The 19,765-nt window shown below is 42.5% G+C and overlaps 1 protein-coding gene across 2 annotated transcripts in view; it reads right to left on the reverse strand.

Annotated features, from left to right (window-relative positions):
- Window positions 1–19,765, reverse strand: part of Rtn4ip1 (reticulon 4 interacting protein 1) — a 67,343-nt gene that overhangs the window by 5,114 nt on the left and 42,464 nt on the right. For both annotated transcript variants that reach the window (XM_017802523.2, XM_008850302.2), the window contains exons 7-8: window positions 18,896–19,079; window positions 12,467–12,559 (exon numbers count right to left, since the gene is read on the reverse strand). In XM_017802523.2, the coding sequence (XP_017658012.1) occupies window positions 12,467–12,559; window positions 18,896–19,079 (277 nt within the window). The remainder of the gene's footprint in view (window positions 1–12,466; window positions 12,560–18,895; window positions 19,080–19,765) is intronic.

Here is a 19,765-nt window from a genome sequence, read left to right on the forward strand (position 1 = left end):
GAGCGATAAGACAGGAAAAGGAAATTAAAGGAATACTAATTGGAAAAGAAGAGGTCAAACTATCCCTTTCTGCAGATGATATGATACCTAACCTAAGAGATACCAAAAGTTCCACCAGAAAACTCCTAGAACTGATCAACACTTTCAGTATAGTAGAAGGTTATAAAATCAATCTACAAAAATCAGTAGCCTTTCTACATACCAGTAACAAACAATTGGAGAAAGAGTACCAGGAAATGCTCCCATTCACAATTGCTGCAAAAAAAAAAATTATAGATAGATAGATAGATAGATAGATAGATAGATAGATAGATTATCTGCAAAAAAATATCTCAGAATAAACCTGACCAAAGACATTAAAGAGCTCTACAATGAAACTTTTAAATCTTTAAAGAAAGAGATTGAGGAACACATCAGAAGATTGAAGGACCTCCCATACTCATGGATTAGAAGAATTAGTATTGTGAAAGTGACCATCCCACCAAAAGCAATATATAGATTCAATGCAATCCCGATCAAAATCCCCATGACATATTTCACAGAATTAGAAAAAAAACCATCCTCAAATTCATATGGAAGCAGAAAAGATCCTGGAAAGCGAAAGCAACACTGAGCACAAAGAACAACACTGAGGGGATTAATATACCAGATCTCAAAGTATACTACAGAGCTATAGTCATAAAAACAGCATGGTACTTGCACAAAAATAAACACACAGATCAATGGAACATCATTGAAGATCCAAACCCAAGTACACGCAATTTCAGCCACCTGATATTTGACAAAGGTGCCAAGAACACACAATGGAGAAAAGACAGCATCTTCAACAAATGGTGCTGGCAAAACTGGATCTCCACCTGTAGAAGAATGAAACTAGATCCTTATCTTTCACCGTGCACAAAAGTCAACTCCAAATGGATCAAAGACCTCAATGTGAAACTTGAAATCCTGAAACTATTAGAAGAAAATATTGGCAGTAACTTGCAAGAAGTAGGTGTAGGAAAGGATTTTCTAAATCGGACAGCAATTGTTCAGGAATTAAGGTCGGCAATCAGTAAGTGGGACCTTGTTAAACTAAAAAGCTTCTGTACAGCAAAAGAAACAATCAAAAAAGTAAAGAGAAAACCCACAGAATGGGAAGAAAAATCTTCCTCAGTGACACATCTGACAGAGGTTTAACATCCAGAATATATAAAGAACTCAAAAAACAAAGAAGTGAGAAACCAAATGACCCAATTAAAAGATGGGCTAAAGATCTAAACAGGGAGTTCTCAAAGGAAGAAATAAAGACGGCTAAGAAACATCTAAAAAATTATTCAACATTGTTAGTAATTAAGGAAATGCAAATTAAAACCACTCTAAGGTACCACCTTACCCCTCCTCCCAATCAGACTGGCTAGGATCAAGAGAACAAATGATACCAAATGCTGGCAAGGATGTGGACAAAGGGGAACGCTCATTCACTGCTGGTGGCATTGCAAACTGGTGCAACTTCTATGGAAAACAGTGTGGAGAGCTCTTAAAAAACTAAAAATGAACCTACCATATGACCCGGTTATACCGCTCCTTGGCATATACGCAAAGGACTCATCCTATTGTAGAGACACTTGTACAACCATGTTTGTTGCTGCCCTTTTCTCAGTAGCTAAGAGATTGAAGCAACCTAGGTGTCCCTGAATTGATGAGTGCATAATGAAAATGTGGTACATTTACACGATGGAGTTCTACTCAGCAGTAAAGAAAGATGAAATAAATTTGCAGATGAATGGATGGATCTAGAGCTGTTATGCTAAGTGAAGTAACACAGACTCGGAAAAACAAAGGACATATGTTCTCCCTCGTTTGTGATTCCTAGCACCAAATCCTTATGTGTGAGTACATATCCTGATGTAACTGCAGGAACCAGGAAAATGGAAGGGAACCAGGGAGGTAAAGGGAAAGAAGGAACCCAAGAGAGAACCGTACAAGACAGGTGTTATTAAGGGAGAAATGTGTGAAATGGGGGTAGTTAAATGGGAGGGGGAAGAGGGATGGGTTTACAAGGAACTATGGGGATAAAGAGGAAGAAGGAGTTCAAGAGAGGTGGGACCATAGCAGACATGAATTACAATCTGGGGAAGGCTAGGAAAAGAAGGCATGACCCATGCTGGGTGAAGGCTATCCAGTGTGCATACCCTCAGGTCATACATATACCTCAGCAACCCCTCAGCTATCTCAGTAAGTAAGCTCAATAAGTTCATTGGTTCCCCAGTAAAACTTTAATCAAACATTGGCTTGACACTAGAACCTTAAAAGGGAATAAGCATTGCTTAGCATTGCCAGGAAAGAAGTCTCACAACAGGTGGGAAATTTATTTTTTAATGCTACTATCTCTCATAATAATAATAATAAAAATAATAATAATTATTATTATTATTTTTATCTTTTTTGAGACAGGGTCTCCCTGTAGCCCCAGCTGTCCTGGACCTGGCTATGTAGACCAGGCTGGCCTTGAACTCACAGAGATCTGCCCACCTCTGCCTCCCGAGTGCTGGTATTAAAGGTGTGCACCACCACGCCAGCCTCATAATTATTTTTTAAAAAAAAGAAAATGAGAATGTAAAAAATGTTAAAAGGATATGGGGATGGAGATATTCTCCAAAATAGAAAAAATGAGAATACCTAGGCAAGTGGTGAAGGTCTGTGTAGGTTTGTTATCATATATAAAGGATGAGACAAAAATAATATACACACAATCTTAAAATATCTATGGTCATAGTTTAGTCAACTAGTTTAAGGAACAAAGTATATATCTACTCAAGGTTTACCTGAGAATATTTGATTTTTTACCCAAGCCTTATTTACATAGCACATGATAATCAAAAAAACCAGACTGGTGGAACTAACCTTATTGGATGTTTAACAGCCATACTTTGAGGCCTATACTAATGTGGTCAGAGGGACTTAAAGGACAGTTTTTGCCCCTTGCCCTTCACGGTCGTCTAAGTTCCAGGGGACTATGAAACATCCCTCAAAATGTCCTGTAACTGTGATGAGTCACCTGTCCTCTTGTTCAAGGAGGCCATGGAGACCCCACAAGATGGACTTGAACCAGTGTCCAGTCTAAAAAGAGGTGGGTCAACTCAGAGGAAACGTCCCATTCATGCTTCCAAGTGAAGCCAGACATCGTTGAGCAGGACCTTTGGCTTATCTTCACATAGATGGAACTGGTAAAAGAAAGGAGCCAGGAGCTCCTCCCAAGCCCAAGTGACCACTGAGAAACAGATCCTCTAATGACCTTAAGTGTTTATATAGTTATTTCTCATTGATGACTTTGTTTCTAAGTAGAAAGTGCTGCTCAAATGTAAGACTTCAAATCTTGGTCTGCAATACTGTAGTGCCCAGCTGTAGCCAAGGGGGATAACCCAATATTGTTCTAAAATGATAGCTAAATTTGTTTTCTCTCCCTATATAGAAGCCTTTGAGAGGGAAGTGAGACTGATTTTGGCCACTCCAACAGCTATCAAAGTGCTTGAAAACAAATTCTGAATCCATCACTCTCGAGTACAGCCTTGGCATGCATACACACACACACACACACACACACACACACACACACATGCACACAAACAATGGAGGAGGAACCCAATAGAGAGATGGTTTTGGAAGCTCTCGTCAATAAGTCCCAATGGACTCTGACATGACATTTGAAAATTTCCCTTTTCTGATTTTTTTTTCTGGTTCCTTTTCTGGAATACATAATGCTAACTACCCTTTCCTTTACTTCTCCTTCACATCCCCTATTCACCAGTCAAGGACTTTCTTTCCCTCTAGAGGTTAAGAGTTATGTAATTTGGGAGTCTTTTAGGTAGACCCACATAAGGGGTGCTCCAGTTGCCTCACCCTGCGTCCCTGTTCAGCATGGAAGAAGCCAGAGCAGTCTGCATCCCTATTCCCTATTGGCAATTTGGGTAACCTCTTCAGAGGATGGTGTGATTAAGAATAGAAGATAGGACTTGGCTAGGCAGTTAGGGTAAAAAGACCCCAAGGAAAAGTAGCCAGTTTCTTCGCTAAACGTCAAAATTTCCTTGGGCCTCTTAGCAACATACTCTGTTCCAAAGGCCAAAAATGTTGAAAGCATTTTGGAGCTTATATCTAATCCTTCAAAGATTTCAGGGTTACCTTCAGAGGGGGGTTCAGAGGGAGCAATGTTAGAGTAGCCAAAAGCCCCATAAAAATAAATAAGTAAATCAAAGAAGAAGAAAGAGTACATGAAGTTATCAGAAGAAAGTGATGGGGCGATACAGGAGGAGTTGGAGGGGAGGGAGTGGGCATGGATTTGATCAAAACACCTTATATGCATGTATGAAATTCTCAATAAATTATTTTTTAAAAAAGAAGTATATAGTATGTTTGATGATTTTGTCTTAAATGTTCAGCAGATGTACTCAGAGCATAATAAAGCATCTGGTATAGGCCATATCTTTTTTATATATCTATAATACCTTGCATAATGCAGGGATACAGTAGGCACTTAATGAATGACATTAAGGTGAAAAATGGAGGCAGGAAGCAGGAATCTTATGTAAGCTCTCTGGGCTTTGAGAGTTCTGTAAGCAGAGGCATATTGATTATAATTTACAGGAAAAAAGAAAGCCGTTGCACCAGCTCAATGTGTCTGAGTGTTGCTAAGTCTTTATAGTGCAGCAGCACTGACAGCAACCTCCTGAAACAGGTCCAGGTCCCTCCCTCTGTGCAGAAGTCCACCTGAACTCTTCCTTCCATATGTCAAACAGAAACCAGTCACTGTCCACTAAGCACCTCACTGACTGCCTGGCACAGCTCCACTGACAGGGATCAACTGCCACATTCCTATTGAATGACCCTTTTCCTTTTACAAGGGTAAGACGTGTTTTATGGCTGAGATATACTGGATGCATTTTATTCTGGTGTCCAGCCATCAGAGCATCTCAGACTCCAAACACTCCCTTCGCAGAGCTGAAAATTCTGTAACCACAAATCACAATAATCCTACAAGCAAAGTAACAAGTGCCAAAACATCTTCACTGTTCTAAGACTTCCACCTCCAGTTAAAACCTATATCGACCTTCTGCGGTAGGTATTAGTCCCATTTTATAAAAATGTGGGGCACGGAGTTATTGTGTTAAGCATCACAGTGCTGCTGAGAGGTATGGCAGGACTCAATCGGATCCACGGCCGCTGCTCTCCCCACTATGCACAAAACCTTTCATTATCATTACCATCTGCTGCTTTCTAGCTTTTCCCCAAAGGAAGGGAAAGGAAGATTACAGTAATTTGTTGCAGCCTACATCCTGGCCTGCCTTCTACATGTCAGCTGAGGATCTGCTTCTAAACCCTGCACCCAGGGTCCCCAAGATGACAGATGTGTGGTATGTGTGTCAACACTCCATCTGCCTATGGAAGACATAACTAATGGATAATCCCCAGCACACCAAGTAGGACCTCAGACCCTTTCTCAACACTGTAGCAATGCATTAAAAACTGACCTTAGCTCTAGTATAGGAAACCACTTTGACTTCTCTGGTAAGAAAGAAGAAGGCATTTGGGCTGTTTTATGTTCTCCATGAAACCTAAATCCATCACTCACATCAGTGCTCCAGGCACATTGTTTACCAAATGCCATTTACCTGGAAAGCGAATCACCTGGATGCATACTTAAAATGCACCCTCCTGGGCCTCTGAGTAGAACTGAATCAGACTGGTGGGAAGAGAGTACATTCTGAATAAGCTTCACAGAGGCCTGTGCAGAATTCTGTGGGAATTGCTGTGGCCTTTTGCTTTATCCTCAGGGTTCCAGACTTGACCACCCACATATTTATTCCACTAAGTTCCTGCCTCCTATGTTCAAAGCACTAACTTAGATCAGGTACACAAAACAGACTTAACTCCAGAATGAACTGCCTAAGCCACTGGACCAGACTCACTTCAGAGCTCTGCCTGAGCAACAGAAGCTAGACCTGCTGACTAGGCCACTTGCAGTGATTGCACACTTTAATCTGGCTGGGCAGGTCCACTGTGACAAAGAACCCAAGAGGGCTGACTGTAGCATAATGAGTCATTCAGCAGTTCCTGCAAGTGACAACGAAAAAAAAGGGCTTTCAAATTACAGGCAGGCAAATGCTACTGTTGGCTAAACATGTGACAGCAAAGGGAGATTAGCCGGATAATGAGACAGTGTCTATGCGCAACCTCACACTGGACCTAGAATGCTGGTTTGTTAGGGGCAGAGGGATCAGAGTTAAAATCCAGAGGGGAAAGAAAGGTTACTCACAGTGAAGTAGGGATATTTATGTGATGACACTGCTATAGTCTACCTGGCACAGGGAGCCCTGTTATAAAGCAGGCAGGCTCAACAGCACACTTGCCACTATACTGACGCCAGGGCTCACAGCTGGCCAGGGGCCAGCACAGCAGCCCTCATTCAGTGTGGGTTCTCCTGAGTGCCCCTTCCCTTCCTTAAACAGGACCCACGATTTGGCACTTGCTACTTGACATCCCTTCTTTAACACACACAGGACAGGAACAACTTCATCCTCCCCAAGTATGGTCTGATAACACTACTGCTACTTCCCTGTCCCTGGCAAGGCCTCCTCTCAGAGGCAGAAACCCTCTCTGTCTGTTGAAGGGCAGGACAAGGAAGAACTTCTAACTACCACAAGAATGGGAATGCTGGGGAGAAAGGACACTGCCCAGGCAGGCACAGCAGCACGCAGACAGGGCTTCCCTAAATTCCAATTTGCTTACAAGTCCAAGTTGGCAGAGCTAAAGAGGATGATCTACATGTCTGAGCAAGCCTGCTTAGATAGAATAAAGCTGAATTGTAAGCAGGTGAGTGGTATGTGCAAAGTCAGAGCTCTCAGAACACAGCCAAAATGAGGACCTGGGGTCCTGGATTTTACTGCCAGATGAGATGGACATAGTTTGGGAATCAGTCTACTTTTCCCCAAAGTCCCTCAGCCTCATCCTTCACTGGGCACAGAAGCTACAGATCTCAGAAGATGGGGTGTGTAAGGATGGATCAACAGACAACAGAAACCAAGGAAGACCCAGGGCTCCTGGTCCGAGTCCAAATCATACACACATGGATGGGCACCAGGGCCACAGCACCTATCTCCTTTGATAGGTATGGCCCAATTTCTATGTTAGGCCCAGGACTTCCAGGACCTATCAATATGAAGGGGAAGTTAAATCCCAAATATAAAGAAGACAAAGGGAAGAGGTGAGTTTTGCCCCAGTTGCTATTTCTTACACGCTTCTGATCCCCAGAAGGAAACATCAAACAAAGCTAGAAGACTGGTGGTGAGATAGGAGGGGATGGTGGATAAGGATGCTCTCCAGGGAAAACATACAGGAGCCACTTCTCTATGAAAAGGTATTCCCTTCCAGACAGAGGAATGGGGAAACGGTGTATATTTCCTCATGGATATAATTTCAGTAGCATCAGAAAAACTCCAGAAAAGCTGGGAATGATTATCACGTATGTAATTCCTGCACACCAGAGGCTGGAGGTGGGAGTTCCATGAATTCAAGGCCAGCCTGTGCTACATAGTGAGACTTGGGACTTTGTCCCCAAAACTAAAAACGACATAAAGAAGCATCAAGGCTACCAACCTATGAGACACTGGACACATCAAGCAAGCTAACCCTCTTCTAGCACTTCTCTGGACAACTCTAGTCATTACAATCTCTATGGATCAGAATCCAACTGCAATATGAAGCTTGAAGCTTGGAACATGGGCCATATTTGGGATAATTTGTTTACTCAATCGGAAACTAACACATGCATATGTAAGCAAATTTATATCAATATTTTTCCTCAATACACAGTTATTCTTATCAGTAGCTGACTACTAAGGACAGTAGAGAAGTACCAGGGTTTCTATTCTAACCTATGCTAATCAAATTGTTATGGCTTTCTTACTCCCATCAAAAAAAGTTTGCTAAACAATATAAAAACAGGAAATGTTTGTTGTGCTAGGGAGAAATGCCAATAAACTATAGGCCCAAAGCAGAATTTCAGAAGCCCATTGTACTCAATATCCTAGCAAGCAATTATCCCTTTCAAGATCCCAGCAGAATAGTTTTCATACTGGTATCTGAGAGCCCCAGGTTTCTTGGCCATAGGGAAAGAAGAAACACTAGAAAAGGCCATTCTCCGCCATCATGTTAACAGCACATGCTCCTTTTCTGCCTTTTGTATAAATGACTGGGCTCCGTGGTTAAAACAAAATTAACTAATGGTGGGCACATTAAAGTCAGAGGACTCTAATGTAAAAAGTACAGACTATTACCCTGTGACAAGGCAAAGGCAGGGCTGGTGTTCACAAATGACAGTGTAAAAATGGTGCTGTAATGACGGCTTCGTACTGTGGTACTGTGGATCTGCAGCTTCTTTGTGCTTACTGGTACATATAGGGCCAGCAGGACTCCATCAACAATACTTATTAATCCAAATGCGTGTGTACATGCGTGCGTGCGTATGTGCGTGTGTGTGTGTGTGTGTGTGTGTGTGTCCACGTCGAAGCCAGAGGCGACATCTGATGTCTTCCTCTATCACTTTCCACCTTAAAAAGTTTGTTTGGTTTGGGGGTTTTTTGAGACAGTCTCCCTGTAGCACCAGCTGGCCTGGAACTCCCTATGGAAACCAGGCTGACCTTAATTTCATAAAGATCCACCTGCTTCTGTCTCCCCATTGCTGGGATTAAAGGCATATGCCACTATGCCTGGCTATCACCTTGATTTTTGAGACAGAGTCTCTCACTGATTGGCTAGACTTACTGTACAGTAAACCCTTGGAATCCTCTTGTCTCCTCTACCCAGTGTTGGAATTACAGGCATGTGCCACCATACCCAGCTTTTTAGATGGTACTGGGGAACCAAACTCAGGTCCTCATGCTTATGCTATGTGAAGGCCAGTCTTGGTTGCCAACCTGACACATCAAAGAAGAGGGAGCGTCAATTGAGGAAGTACTCCCATCAGAATAGCCTGTGGACATGTCCTGGGACATTTTCTGATTGCTAATAGATGTGGGATGGCCTTGCCCACTGTGGGCCTAGGCTGTATAGGAAACGCAGTTGAACATGTGCCTAGAAGCAAGCTGGTAAGCAGTATTCCTCCTAGGTCTCTGCTCCAGTTCCTATCTGGAGTTCCTGCCTTCACTTCCCTTGATGATGGACTGTAAATCAACCCTTTTCTCCCCAAGTTGCTTTGGTCATGATGTTCTTCATAGCAACAAAGAAACAAACTTGAACATGCAGCAAACACTCCATCTACTGAGCCATCTCCTCAGCCCCAGACACTATTTTTAATCATGAAAGTTCAAGTTATAAGTGACCAGCATCAGATTATCTTCACATTTTCAGAAACAAGTCTCTCATGAAGTCAAACCAGCAAGAGGGCAAGACAACTGGGAAATAAAGAGAAACAGGGGCTTAGAAGGGAATCATAAGAAAAATTACAAAAATCAAACAGACTAATTTTCAGAGGCTGGCTATCTTAATATTCATCAAAATACTTTTGTCTCAGTAATTCCATTTCCATAAACTGAAATGGATATACTCACAATAACTAGGTTATCCACTGAAGCATTATTTGCAAAAGACTGGACTGATAAAATAGATGTGCAAAGGAATACCTAATGCAGCTGTTTACAAAATGAGGAATGGATCCTCAGACAAGCTGAGCTGCCTAGAAGAGAAAACCAGCCAAGCTACCTGGAAAGGACACTCTCCAACCTGTTGAACTTCCTGCAGGTTGTGCAGTGAGCTCCAGGTTGCCAGCTTTTGTGAAATATCACTCTTGCTGGGGTGGGATTTGGTGATATAGCAGTCTTTCGGTTATTTCTGCATCTGGAAGTAACCCCTTACCCATACTCCTGTAAATAATCCCAATATACTCATTGGTGTCCCTCCCCCCCAAAAAAATGAGGAGTGAAGAACATTTTAATATCCTAATATGACATAAATTCAAGAAAGCTGTTTAAAAACAGGAAAGGTGTAAAATAATCCATGACTTGTTTGTCTTTAGAACAGAGAGAAAGTTTTCTTGTTTGTATAGATACAAGAAACTGATAGGAATGGCCGTCTAAGAAGCAGAATCTCAGTGACTAAGGGTGGAAGTCAAAGGATGCTTACTTGAAATAACCTCAGCTTTCTGATTTTGAACAACATGAATATATTTATCTAAAAACTTAAAGCAGTTAGCTGTTTTGTGGCCTTACAGTACCAAAGCTCAGCTGTAGCTCCTCTTTTAGACACCTGCTGATCAGATTCATTAAGCACTCCTCACAGCTTTGAAGAATTTAAATGCCCTTGTCCAGCTGAGTAGATCTCCTCTAACAGCACAATATACAAAATCTGTTGTTATTACTTCCCATTTCTCAGTTCATGGGCAGTGACTTTTCACATTCACAGAGAAGCAAGGACATGCCAAGACATCTGACCTCACTGTGGCCCTCAGAGTCACCTATCAGCTTACACAGTCCCAGACGCAAACAGCTGAGTAGAAAAGAGAAGGGACAATTTCCTCACTCATCCTCCTCAAGGTCACTTACAGGGCATTTTCTTTTCCTCATGTCCCTTTTGTGCTATTCTACCAGTTATCTGCCAAATGTAATTGGTATGTACACAAATCACCTCTCATCTCTGTCGGGTAAACAGTAATTTCCAAGTAGAGACAAAGTCATAATATGTTGAATACAAGAAAGCAATGATAAGCACATGCATAACATGGCAGATATGGGGCAAGGATGATTATGCAGTGAACTCCCAGAGGGCAATGATAAGCACATGGACAGCATGGGCAGACAGAGGATAAGCACAATCACACAGTGAACTCCTAGGGGACAGAGACCTCTGCAGTAGGAAGGATCCCGCCACATGAAGCCCTCACTTATTTGGTGATGGTCCCTTCTTTCTTTGTAGCAATAAAGTAAGTGTCCTCTTGGGATGTGGGAGAACTCTACAAATAGGCCCTTACACAGTAACAATGACACTGAGCACATTTCTACTCAGGATATACATGATTTAGAAGTGGAAGAAAAGGTTCACAAGCTTGAAGCCAAAAATAATACCTATCAATCCAACCTATCTTTGACCACATAGTTCTTTAGCTACAACAGAATTGAAAAAACAAACGAAAAACAAATGTATTAAAACAGTCACTAAAGTTCCTAAAATCATCCCTTTCCAAAATAAAAATGGAAGATGAATAGGCCAGCCAAGGGCAGGCCAGAAGAAACCCAAATCCAGAAGCTCTTTCCAAGTATCTAAACACGGATCATGTGATGGCAAGTCTGCCCCTACCCTTATCCCTTTCCATGCCAACTAGAAAATAAGATAATGTCCTAAATTATCCCCAAGCACTAAAGTGACAGATAAATGATGGAGAAGGAAAAGCACAGGACTAGCAGTCAGGAGCTACGGGTTCTGCTGTGGGTTCATCCATTTCTGCATGTTTGAGCACATCCCATTTTCTCATTGACCCAACAGTATCATCACAAAACGAGAATTGCTGCATCTATGATCTCATGCCACACTCTAAGGTCCATAAGATTCTCTAACTCTACTCGATCTCTCAATAATAGCAAATATATCAGCACCAGGATGTGAGTGTATCCTCCGGGTTATTCCCCCAGGGATGGACTGTTGGGCAACTAAGATTAAGTAAGAATCCAAGCAAGCAGGTTAGCTGAGGAGCCTTTCACTCTCCAGGAGCCTGGAAAGCCTTTTTGACACTCAAGAAAGAATAACTAGACTCTAAGCAGCAGTCCCTTTCTACAAGTCCCCGACAGGACAGGCACCAGCAGTCAGAGAATACCAACCAGTCATCCTTGCCTAAACCCTCATCGTCACCCATGCCTTGTGACCTTCTGAGATGCACCTTGATTTTAGCACGCACTAGGCTGGGAATGAAGATCTTGGGACCTACTTCTCATCCAGCTACTATAGGATTTAGATTCCAAACTGTTCCCCTATTACCTGGAAAGTGGCTCACCTCAGGGCAGCCTCACCCTTAGACTGAGGGAGCTCCAGAAGCAGTTCTGAGAACTTGCAAGTATGTGGTCCTTTGTACAGAAAGTTCCTTCATGGTGCCATCTTTTCAAGATCATTACCAAAATACTAGCAACCCAACTCAGATCCCAGCTTTGTTACTCTCTAATCAAGTGCCTTTGAGACGATCACCTAACGCCCCCACTGGGCCTGTCTCTTAATCTATAAACGAAGGAGAGTAGACTAAACTGAAGATTGAGCAGTCTCTGCCCATGATTCCTGTAGCAACAGAAATAAAAATACAGCATTTAAAGTTGGCTGTGTAAGGTAATGTATATCCCGACTGAATCCCGCCTCTGGAGAGTGCCCAGGGGTGAGGCCCAGTAACTGGGTTGACAAGGGCTGCACCAACAACACAAAGGTTACCAGACAAAAGGTCCCTGGATGCACCTACCTTTCCTGCATCAACCAGTTCTGCAATTTCATCTAGACATGGGCCACTGGGCATGAAAAAGGCCCAGCGATAATGGACTCCTTGCCAGAAATGCTAAAAAGAAGAAAACAAACATATTAAGTACACAGAAAAGGGTAAGATCTAACTAAATGCAATTCAGAAAAAGGCATTTTCTGCATGACTAAGACAAGCGAAGTGATTTCCTATTTCATGTTGACACACGAGCTGAATGCCCAGGACCGCGGCATGAGAACTGACAAGAGCAGCTACTCTGCAGTATTTAAGAAATAAACAAATGGACTGGCATATCCCCGTCAGTCGGGCTTCTCCACGCAGTGACTGACAAGCAAGCTCAGGAAAGCTCTCCTGACACGACAGTCTGCATAGTCTCACATGCACAACTGCTTCCCCAGGAGAAATTAGGGCCTAGGCCCTCTAGGCTTTCCCCACTGAAATTTGAAGATAACTAAGAGGCACCCAAAAAAACTTTTACCACCTTCAAAACTGACTTAGGCACCAAATAATAAGGCACCAAAATGAAATCTTAGACAAGAAACCCAATCATATTTTTTTTGTTTCTGGTTCTGACAGGAATTAAGGCAGCATCAAAGAAAGATGAAACAGTTTTTAGATCTTGGCTGGGTCTTCCCCTGGTTCTGGAAAACACCAAGCCATCCTCTCTATTGTGAACAAAATCTCTCCAGATGAAGATAAGCAAAAAATTTCTTATACCGAAAGGGTTCAACTTTACTGCTGTATCCAATAGAACCATTATTATTTCCTCTTTTTTTTTTTTTTTTTTTTTTTTTTTATTTTGAGACAGTTTCCCTGTGGCCCCAGCTGCCCTGGAACTGGCTATGTAGACTAGACTGGGCTTGAACTCACAGAGATCTGCCTGGCTCTGCCTCCCAAATGCTGGGTTTTTTTTTTTTTTAAAGATAAGGTCTTACTATGTATCCCTGGCTGGCCTGGAACTCACTATGTTGACCAAGTTGACTTCAAACTCAGATATCTGCCTGCTTCTGCCTCCTAAGTGCTGGGATTAAAGGCATGTACCACCATGCCCAGTGTTATTCTTTCTTCTGAGACAGGATCTCGTTATATAACCCATGCTGTATCAAACAGTGGTGCCTTTATGTAAAAGGTAGATGGGCCACTATCAAAATACTCAAAATAGCAGTGAGCTGAGGCTCTGAAGGACATCTTAATGGTCCACCCAACCTCACTTCTCAGAGGTGGTATGAGGACAGTTCGCAGCTGCTCCATCCTTGCAACTACACACAACCAGCCAGGTGAGCACAGAATGTCCAGCTGAGCTCACTGCTGGCTTGACAGTCCCTCAGAGCGGCACTGCACATCACAGCATAAAGCTGAGAGCACAGCGGTAGAATTCTCAGACACTAGCTCATACCTTCCTGTTTGTGATATTTCTGTCAAGCTCCCTCTTGCAGCCCCTTTCCTGGCTTGTAGCATGCTGTTACCACCCAGCTGACAGGTTTGGTTCCTAGAACCCACATGGCGGCTAACTCCAGTTCTGGGGATCTCCATGGGCAATGCACAACCTGGGGCACTTACACACAAGCAGGCAATACACTCATACACATAAAATAAAACTAATAAAATATTTTTCAAAAACTTAAATTTTGCCCCGGGTGTGGTGGCGCACGCCTTTAATCCCAGCACTTGGGAGGCAGAGGCAGGCGGATCTTTCTGAGTTCGAGGTCAGCCTGGTCTACATAGTGAGTTCCAGGACAGCTGGGGCTACAGGGAGACCCTGTCTCAAAAAGACAAAAAAAAAAACCCAACTTGAATTTTGGTTGAATATCTGACACTGCAGGATGTAGAGTAACCAACATTTTTTAGGTTGACTGATATTCTGATTTTATAATCATCAGGCTAAGAATGCTGCTTAGCAAAGCATGAAATGGTAGAAATGTTTCTCAAGCCAAAATTCGTTTAATGAGCGTTTTATAAAATGCAACTCTGGAGTGCAACTGAAAGGGCTAGAGAGATGGCTCAGTGGTTATGGGTACACGATGCTACTGCAGAGGACTGAGTTCAGTTCCCAACACTCATGTTGGGCAGCTCACAGCTATTTAAAACTCCAGCTCCAGAGGATCTGACACCCTCTTCTGGATTCTGTGGGCACCTACACTCACAGGCATATATATAACCTACACACAGAAGCACACATATACACATAATTAAAAATAAATAAAATATTGTTTTTAAAAGGAGAGCAACTCAAACAGTCTTTAAAAATCAAACATTTTAACACAATACAATCCAAAGACATAATACAGAGATATGTGCTGAGAAATGACAGAAGGAAAACATTCAAAGTTGTTTTCCGTAATTAAATCACAGGTCTATAAGAAGAAAACTATGTGCAGTAAAGACACTGCACCTCATGAACCTACGGTGGACTCAGATGTGAGCTGGATGTTGCAGGCAACGTTGGCACTGTGTGGGGTTGTCATGCAAAATACAACACAGGCCAGAAACACATTCGATTTTTATGGCGGGGGAGATTATGCATTTGATTTTTGAATTAATTTTTGGCCACTGCACATTCAAAAGTTGTGATGGTAAGTGTTACCTGTCAACTGCAGAATCACCTGGGAGATGGGCTTCTGGGCATGCCTGTGGGGTATTATCTTGACTCCATTAATTGATATAGAAAGATACATCTTAATTGTGAGCAGGAAAATTCTCTAAGACTGTATAAAACAGAGAAAGCGGCTAAGTACCAGCATGCATTCATTGCTTTCTGTGTCTCACTGTGGCTGTGATGTGACCAGCTGCTTCAGGCTCCTGCAGCCGCGACTTCCCTGCCATGATGGACTGTACCTTGAACTGCCAGCTAAAATAAACCCTTTCTCCCTTAAGTTGCTTTTGTCAGACTATTTTATCACAGCAATAGACAAAGAAACTTAGAAGCCTTTATTGTCACCAAATTTTTCATGACTTCTACGTTCAGTTATATGACTCGTATATAGTCATGACCCACAGTTTAAGAGACTTTGTTCTAGAACAGACCCCCTCAATCCCTCAGAGTAGCATGGCAGAGCCCACGCTGGCAGAAGTCTCCACATAAATGGCTCTTGGCTTATAGCAGCTCCAATATGCTATTTAAGCACTATCATTTTCTGGGTGTTATGGCATGGAAGAGACTGAGAAGTACTGATCTAGGTGACTAATTTAAAAAGAAAAACATGCTATTTGAAGATTTAAAAAATTAATTCCACTTACTGTTGAGTGTGTGTGTGTTTGTGTATATGTACCAAAAGGTCAGAGGACAATTTGCAGGAGTAGGTTCTCTCCTTCCAACTCTGTACCAGGGATCAAACTCAGGTCATCAGGCCTTGATGGCAAGACCTTCTTTACCCATTGAGCCAACTCACTGGCCACTTTAAGATTTATGTGGTTAGATACTACAGCACTGAGAATAACCCAAGCCTACAAGGGGCCCAGTAAATGACGCTCACAGAAGACCTGTTCAGGTGATTCTCCCTAAAGTCTGGTGTAGCCTCTTAGACTGCAATTAAAACATTCTGGTAATCGTTCAGTGTATTAAAAAAAAAAAGGAGCTAAGCCGGGCGTGGTGGCACACACCATTAATCCCAGCACTTGGGAGGCAGAGGCAGGAGGATCCCCTGTGGGTTCGAGGCCAGCCTGGTCTACAGAGTGAGTTCCAGGCAGCTGGAGCTACAGGAGACCCTGTCTCAAAAAGACCAAAAAATAAATAAATAAAGGAGCTAAAGTGATCACAACTATGACATCTAAAAGTCTTCATAGCACTTTACAGCTGAAACCTTTGATCTACAATAACAGAATTTCTAGGTTCTGCTGTTTGAGAGAAAACAAACCAAAGACACAGGTGAGTCAGAAGCATGACAACGAGGCTCTAACTGCACCTTCTCAGAGCTGCTCAAAGGGTTTCCATAGAGGATTACTGCTATCATCTCTCAAGTGGGGGGAAGGAGAAAACAGGAGAGCTGAGCCTGCTGTAGTCTCAGAGCACAACTCTGAAGGTTAACGTGGAAGACTTACTGGAGTACAGACTGTAAAAATCTCACACACAGCTTAAGCTTCCATTTAGAATCTGTTTTTAGAGTTACTTATTTAATTTTATGTGTATTTTTGCTTGCATGTATACACATATATCACATGAGCTCAGAAGAGAGCATCAGATCCCCTGGATCTAAAGTTACAGATGGTTGTGAGATGCCATGTGGGTGCTAACCACTGAACCATCTCTCCAGCCCCTTTAGTTTGCATTTTAAAGCCTGGAAAATCCAGGTTTTGAGACAAAGAACAACTAAGATTGCTTTCTCCACCAGCCTGAGGCACTGTTTCTATATGCTGTTTAAATGCAGAGAAAAATCAAGAAGACCAGCACACAGAGCTCGCTTTGCTCGCCTCTAGCACTCACACGTGTTTCACCTGAACTAAGTGTGTCACGCTGTTCTCAATCACAGCTCTACTATTACCTCTGAAAAGTTAGTGAATATCTAAATTTAAGAGATCAAAATCTTACATTTCACCTGAAAGGTCCCCAAGTTAATTTCTAGCATAAAGAAGCTGGTAGGAGGTTGGGCACAGTGGCACATGCCCGTAATTCCAACACTTGGGAGGTCGAGGCAGAGGAGTACAAGTTCCAGGCCAGCCTGAACTACATAGTGAAACCCTATCTCAAAAAAGAAGTAGCTAAAGGGCTACGGTGTGACTTGGTGGTGCTGCTTGTTCAGCATGTGTGAGGCCCTGAGTTCAATCCCCAGCACCACATACCAAAACACTCAGAAGAAGAAAAGAAAAGAATGAAGGCAGGCAGGAATGAATGGAAAGGGAAGGAGGGAGAGAAGCAGCTGAAGATGGCTGCCGAGATGAACGGTGACGGCCACACCCAGGGCCAGCCTTTTACCTTGAGGCCCTTTCACTGGCTTTTTCTTGAGTCTGAAACATTTTGTCTAATTAAGAAAATACACTTGGGGCTGGAGAGATGGCTCAGGGGTTAAGAGCACTGACTGCTCTTGCAGAGGACCCGGGTTTGAGTCCCACCCACATGGTGGCAATGAACCACCCTTAACTCCAGTTCCAGGGAACTCTGACACCCTCTTCTGACCTCCGCAGCATTGTATGACACAGGTCCACTCACATACATGAAGGCCATACGCTCATACACATAAAATAAAAATAATGTATTTTAATAAAAATAAAATATGATTTACCTTTATTAGTTTCTATCACGTATATCATTCCAACACTATTATTTTTATGTGTATGCATGTATTGTCTGCATGTACGTAAGTGCCCCGTGTCATGCAATGCCTGCAGAGGACAGAAGATGCTGTTGGATCCCCTGGAACTGGAGTTACAGACAGTTGTTAGCTGCCATGTGGGTGCTGGGATTCAAACCCGGGTCTTCTGCAAGAACAGCCAGTGTTTGTAACCACTGAGCCATCTCTTCAGCCCCAAATACCAACAATTTATAACCTGAAATTATCTACACCTCTGTCCCCATTGTTGTGACGAGGTGACAGTATTAAGTGGAGAGCAGACACAGTGTTACTCTCAGTCCTGTAACCAAAGCTGACAGGCACTTGCCTCCAAGGCCCACCACTCACTAGGTACATTCAGACTGGGCGCTATACAGTCCTAGAAACAGTGGTCTGTCAATATAGTCCACGATGACTAATCTAAAGTTCTAGAAACTCCCATAATGTCACCAATGACTAGACTTTATAATTCACTGGGGATATAAGTGCTAGGACAAAGTAACAGACCCTGGCAAAGGCACGATGGTGCTTAGCCTCCATAGCCTCAGAAGGAAAAGTACAATTTCCTCAAGGTTTTTGGAATTCCATAAAATACCCATAGACCTCTAATGGTCAGAAAGCCCCAGTATGGGGACCACTAGACTATCCTAATGCCACTGCCATTAAAATAGCAGCTGTACACTATTTTAGTAAAGTTTCTACCTTTATATACAGGGTATAAAGACTAGTAAGAAACAAAATCATCAGGTATAGGGAGGAAGGAAGCAGATGGTATATCAGATAGAACGGAGAGAGGTAATAACACAGCTAACATTTAATAAGTGCTTCTTGTGTACCAGAAACTGTGCCAAGTTCTTCACGTGGATCATCTCGTTGAATGCTTACAACAGTGCAGGAAGGTGCATAGATTAGCAACTTCCTCTTACAGATGAAGACGCTGGGTTTAGAGATGGTACGTGATTTGTACAGGATCACATGGCTACTAAATAGAGGTCAGAATTTGAACCCGGTCAATGTGATTTTAAGAACCATGCTGGTAGCCAGTGTGGTAGGCTGGCTCCAGGAGAAGAGAAAGTGGCCAAGTGGCAAGCCAATTTCTATCAGTATAAGGTGACTGCTTATTCTTACCAATCAAGATTTGCCTTCCTACCTTTAAAGTCTTGGTACCCACAGTGACTCCTGTCTGCAACATGCCATCTGCAATGCCCAGTTGATCCATGTTCAGGAGGAAAGGAGTCACCAGAGTCACATAGGTGGCTCCCGACCACTTCTTGAGAAAATTTAGAGCCCATGATTCAGTAGCTCCACCAACATTATCAAGGATGAAGTCAAACCTGGAAAGAAATAATTAAAAAGGAACATGCAGTCAGTCTCTACACTGTGCACCAACACTATTTCACTTCTGCTGCCAGTTAGCTACAGGGTTTACTTGGTGACAGCTCATAAATCATGCCACGCAGCGTGATCCTGCAGAAGGGTGGTTGCTTTGATAGAGGGGAGAGAATACTTCCATTCACTTCATTTACAGCTTTTCTCCAAGATAAATAAAATGTAACTATTTTTTGGTCATAAAAATCATATGTTTTTAAATACCTTATACCATAAGAATGACTTAGGCAAGTGGTTTTGAACCAGGGCAATCTGAGCACAGTACACAGCCTCACACCAAAAAAGCATTCCACTTAAAGCATTAGTTATAAGCCAGGAATGGTGGTGCACATCTGTAGTCTCAGCACTTGGGAGGCAAGGCAGGTGGATCTCTGTGAGTTCAAGGCCAGCCTGGTCTACATAGTGAGTCCCAGGCCAGCTGGGGCTACTGGGAGACTCTGTCTCAAAAAGACCAAAAAAAAAAAAAAAAAAAAAACAATTAATAAAATATTAGTCGTTGCAGAACTAAGGTCGCCAAAGTTGAAAAACCATGACTTAAGCTTTTTGAGGACTGCAAAGCTATCCTTTCAGTATAAGTCAATGTATTTTTATTTTTAATTAGACAAAGGCACTTTATTTTTTTATTTTTATT

This window comes from Nannospalax galili, unplaced genomic scaffold, assembly GCF_000622305.1.
Source record: "Nannospalax galili isolate Female #2095 unplaced genomic scaffold, S.galili_v1.0 scaffold324, whole genome shotgun sequence".
NCBI lineage: Eukaryota > Metazoa > Chordata > Mammalia > Rodentia > Spalacidae > Nannospalax > Nannospalax galili.